General features: G+C 59.2%; 1 protein-coding gene across 1 annotated transcript in view; it reads right to left on the bottom strand.

Moving 5' to 3' along the window:
* EMIHUDRAFT_373503 (hypothetical protein) overlaps positions 1–735 on the bottom strand; it is a 2,175-nt gene extending 1,440 nt beyond the window's left edge. Inside the window, exons 1-2 of the mRNA XM_005784906.1 lie at positions 449–735; positions 81–117 (exon numbers count right to left, since the gene is read on the bottom strand). Of these exons, the coding sequence (XP_005784963.1) occupies positions 81–117; positions 449–717 (306 nt within the window). The 5' untranslated portion in view covers positions 718–735. The remainder of the gene's footprint in view (positions 1–80; positions 118–448) is intronic.
* Between the last annotated feature and the right edge of the window lie 2,165 nt (positions 736–2,900).

Here is a 2,900-nt window from a genome sequence, read left to right on the forward strand (position 1 = left end):
TCTCTCTCTCTCTCTCTCTCTCTCTCTCCCTCTCTCTCTCTCTCTCCAGTCTGTCTCTCTCCGTCTCTCCAAGCTGGCACCTTTGACAAGTAGCCAAAGGCGACACGCTGCGGGTACCTGCGGGGAGGGCGGCGGAGCGGTGGGTGAGGAGGACGAGGGGTGGCGCGGAGGAGGAGGAGGAGGAGGAGGAGGAGGAGTAGGAGGAGGAGGAGGAGGAGGAGGAGGTGCAAGGAGCGTTCTCTGTGCTCTAGCGGTGCCGCTCTGTACTCGCGCTACCGCGGCGCGCTTCGCGGCACCGCGGCCGCGGCAGCACGGGCCAGTCGCCCACCCTCCGCCTCGCTGCGCCTCCTCTCCTCGCTGCGGCGGCCCTCCGACCCCATCTCCAGCTGTGTGAGAGGTGTGAGAGGGCGCTGTGGGGTGGGGCGGCGGCGGCGGTGCGGGCGCGCACTCGTCGTCAGCGAAGCAGACGGCGACGACGCCCATGGGCGAGTGGTACACGTGGCTCATGTACCCGTCCTTCCGGACGGACGAGCGCTGCCCTGGCTCCGTGGACGCCTTTGCAAACTGCCGCGAGAACATGACAAAGACTTCCTTCGCGGTACTGCGCTGGAAGAAGCCGAGGGAGGAGAGCTCGGCGGCCTGCGATAGCATGACAGGGCCGTCCTTGCCGGGCGCCTCGGTGCCAGGCTTGAACACTGCGGAGAATAGGATCTTCATGCCACAAGGTGGATCGGGCGCCGATCGAAGAGGCGTCCGAGAAAAAAAGGATTTGCCGCGCTAGCGGTTACGTGTCTATCCCCCTGAATGTCTTTCCAAATTCCTGCTCGTAGGTGTGGACCCTGTCCTCCTCCCCCAAGCCCCATCCCTCGTTAGTCGTTTTATGCATATTTGGGTTTGTCTGTTCAGTGTCGTGCAAAAAAGAATTTTTCTCAGGCCTCCGTTCGTTCAATTGGGTAGAGTCGTGTAGTTGTACATGAAAAATGAGTTATGTGAGTCCTCTGTGCTCTGACTCTGCTCTCTCTCGATGCTCGCCGAGATTCGGTCTTTGTGTGTGAGCGCGAGCGCGCGGAGCCGGACGGACCCGCGGGGAATTTGATATTTAATAAGGTCCAATATACGGTAAATAAGGTCCAATATACGTTAGCTAGCGCAAACCGTTTGAGGGCATGCATGCTGACTGAGCTGAGCACACCTGAGCACTCGCGGCCTGTCGTGGCTGTCGTGGCATGTCCCGGGATAAGGATTCAAGCAGACATTGTGTATCTACCAAGAGTGGCTTTCTGCATGGTGAGGACAGCTCGGTCAGCAGCGCGGTGAGGTAGTCCTGATTCTGCTGTTTTTCTGCTACGGTGAGGATCCTGTTGTACACGACCGCCTCGGCCACCTGCATCTGGGCTTGCCCGGCTTGCCCGCAATCTTGGGGACTGGAAAAGACGCGGAAGGGGATGCCATCGCGAGCAAAGCCAGTGGCCACGTTGGTCTCCTCGAATGATGACCCATCCTCAAAGCGCATGGCGTACCGCGCGATGTCCAGCGATGACTCAAATTCCACCCAATGCCAGTTGCCATCGTTCAACGTCTAGAAGTGGGGCTTGGGAAGAAAGGGGGGAGACAATGGGCAGGGGAGCGCGTGGGAGATGGCGGACGGTGCACACAAGGAGACGATCTTCCGTTTCCCTTCCGTTTCGTGGAACATAACGTTCAGCACGCAGAGAAGCAAGCAGTGTGTGTGTCGCTCACGCGTGCCGTCATCATCTGTCTCGCGTCCACCCATACATACCGCGCTGGTGTCCAGTCCGAGCCTGACTGTTCTTCACCTTCCTACGCCCTTGCTCCGGCTTGCAATCGTCGCCGCGCGCGGAAAGCGCGTTCCTATCCGGGGTGCGGCCTTGTGCTCCTCAGTCGTGCTCTGCCGCGGCCGCGCTTGGCCGGCCTTTGGTGAGGCTGCCCGCGGGAGTTTTCTTTTCTCGGGCTCAAAATTCTTTTCCTTGGGAAAGAAAGAAAGAAAACAGACAACCCAAGGGAGGGATGGGAGGACGGCACGCCGCCACCACACAGGGATTTTAAGGAGAGGTGTGTGGTGCGCTAGCCGTCGCCCACCCTTGTGCGTCTGCCTCTTCCTATCTCTCTTCGCAGTCTCTCTCCGATTCTCGCTGCAACCTTCATGCCACCTCGCGGTCGTCCCACTCTCGTCGTTCTCTCCCTTGTCACTTCCTCCTCTGTCGCGTCGTTCCCTTCTGCCTCGTCCTGTGACGCCGCCGCCTGCCGGTCCCTTGTTCTCGCGGCTTCTTTCGCCTTTCGGCGCAACTCCGTCCTCCTCGCGGCGTATCCTGGCCCCTCGAGTCTATCGAGCTCCCCTAGCGCGTCGGAGAGGTGTTTCGACACCGAGTGTTTTGAACGTTTCTTCGCAGAAGAAATCGTCGAGAGAAAAATTCTCTCGCCGGTGTTCACAGCGCTCTGTGAACACCGGCTACTCGGCCTTAGCCGCCGGTACGTCAACAGTGCGATAGCCAAGTATCGCACTGTTGGGTCCCGATGGTGTCCCATCACAAATTCGTGCTGTCGACAGATCATGTCCCTTGGTCGACTGCACCCGCCTTTGGACGGTTCTCCGACATGCTTAGATGAGTCTTTTTTTGTCTTTTTGGCTCGCCTGGTCTTCACCAGTGCGAACATATTCTTGCTCGTAGGAGTCGCTCGTCTTTTGTCCGAGCAAACGTGCGCCCGATCGCCCCATTAAGCACGTGCGAAGGGTATCCGAGTGCCGTAAACTCCCTGAGCTTGCTCGTCACGCTGAGCGCGAATCCCTCGTCATCGCTCGCCATCGCGACCACCTTGAGCAGGCATCCAACCACGATGCCCGCCTTCATTTTAGCGCATGTGAAGCTATCCCCACGATG

This window comes from Emiliania huxleyi (genome assembly GCF_000372725.1).
Source record: "Emiliania huxleyi CCMP1516 chromosome Unknown EMIHUscaffold_1667, whole genome shotgun sequence".
Taxonomy (NCBI): Eukaryota; Haptophyta; order Isochrysidales; family Noelaerhabdaceae; genus Emiliania; species Emiliania huxleyi.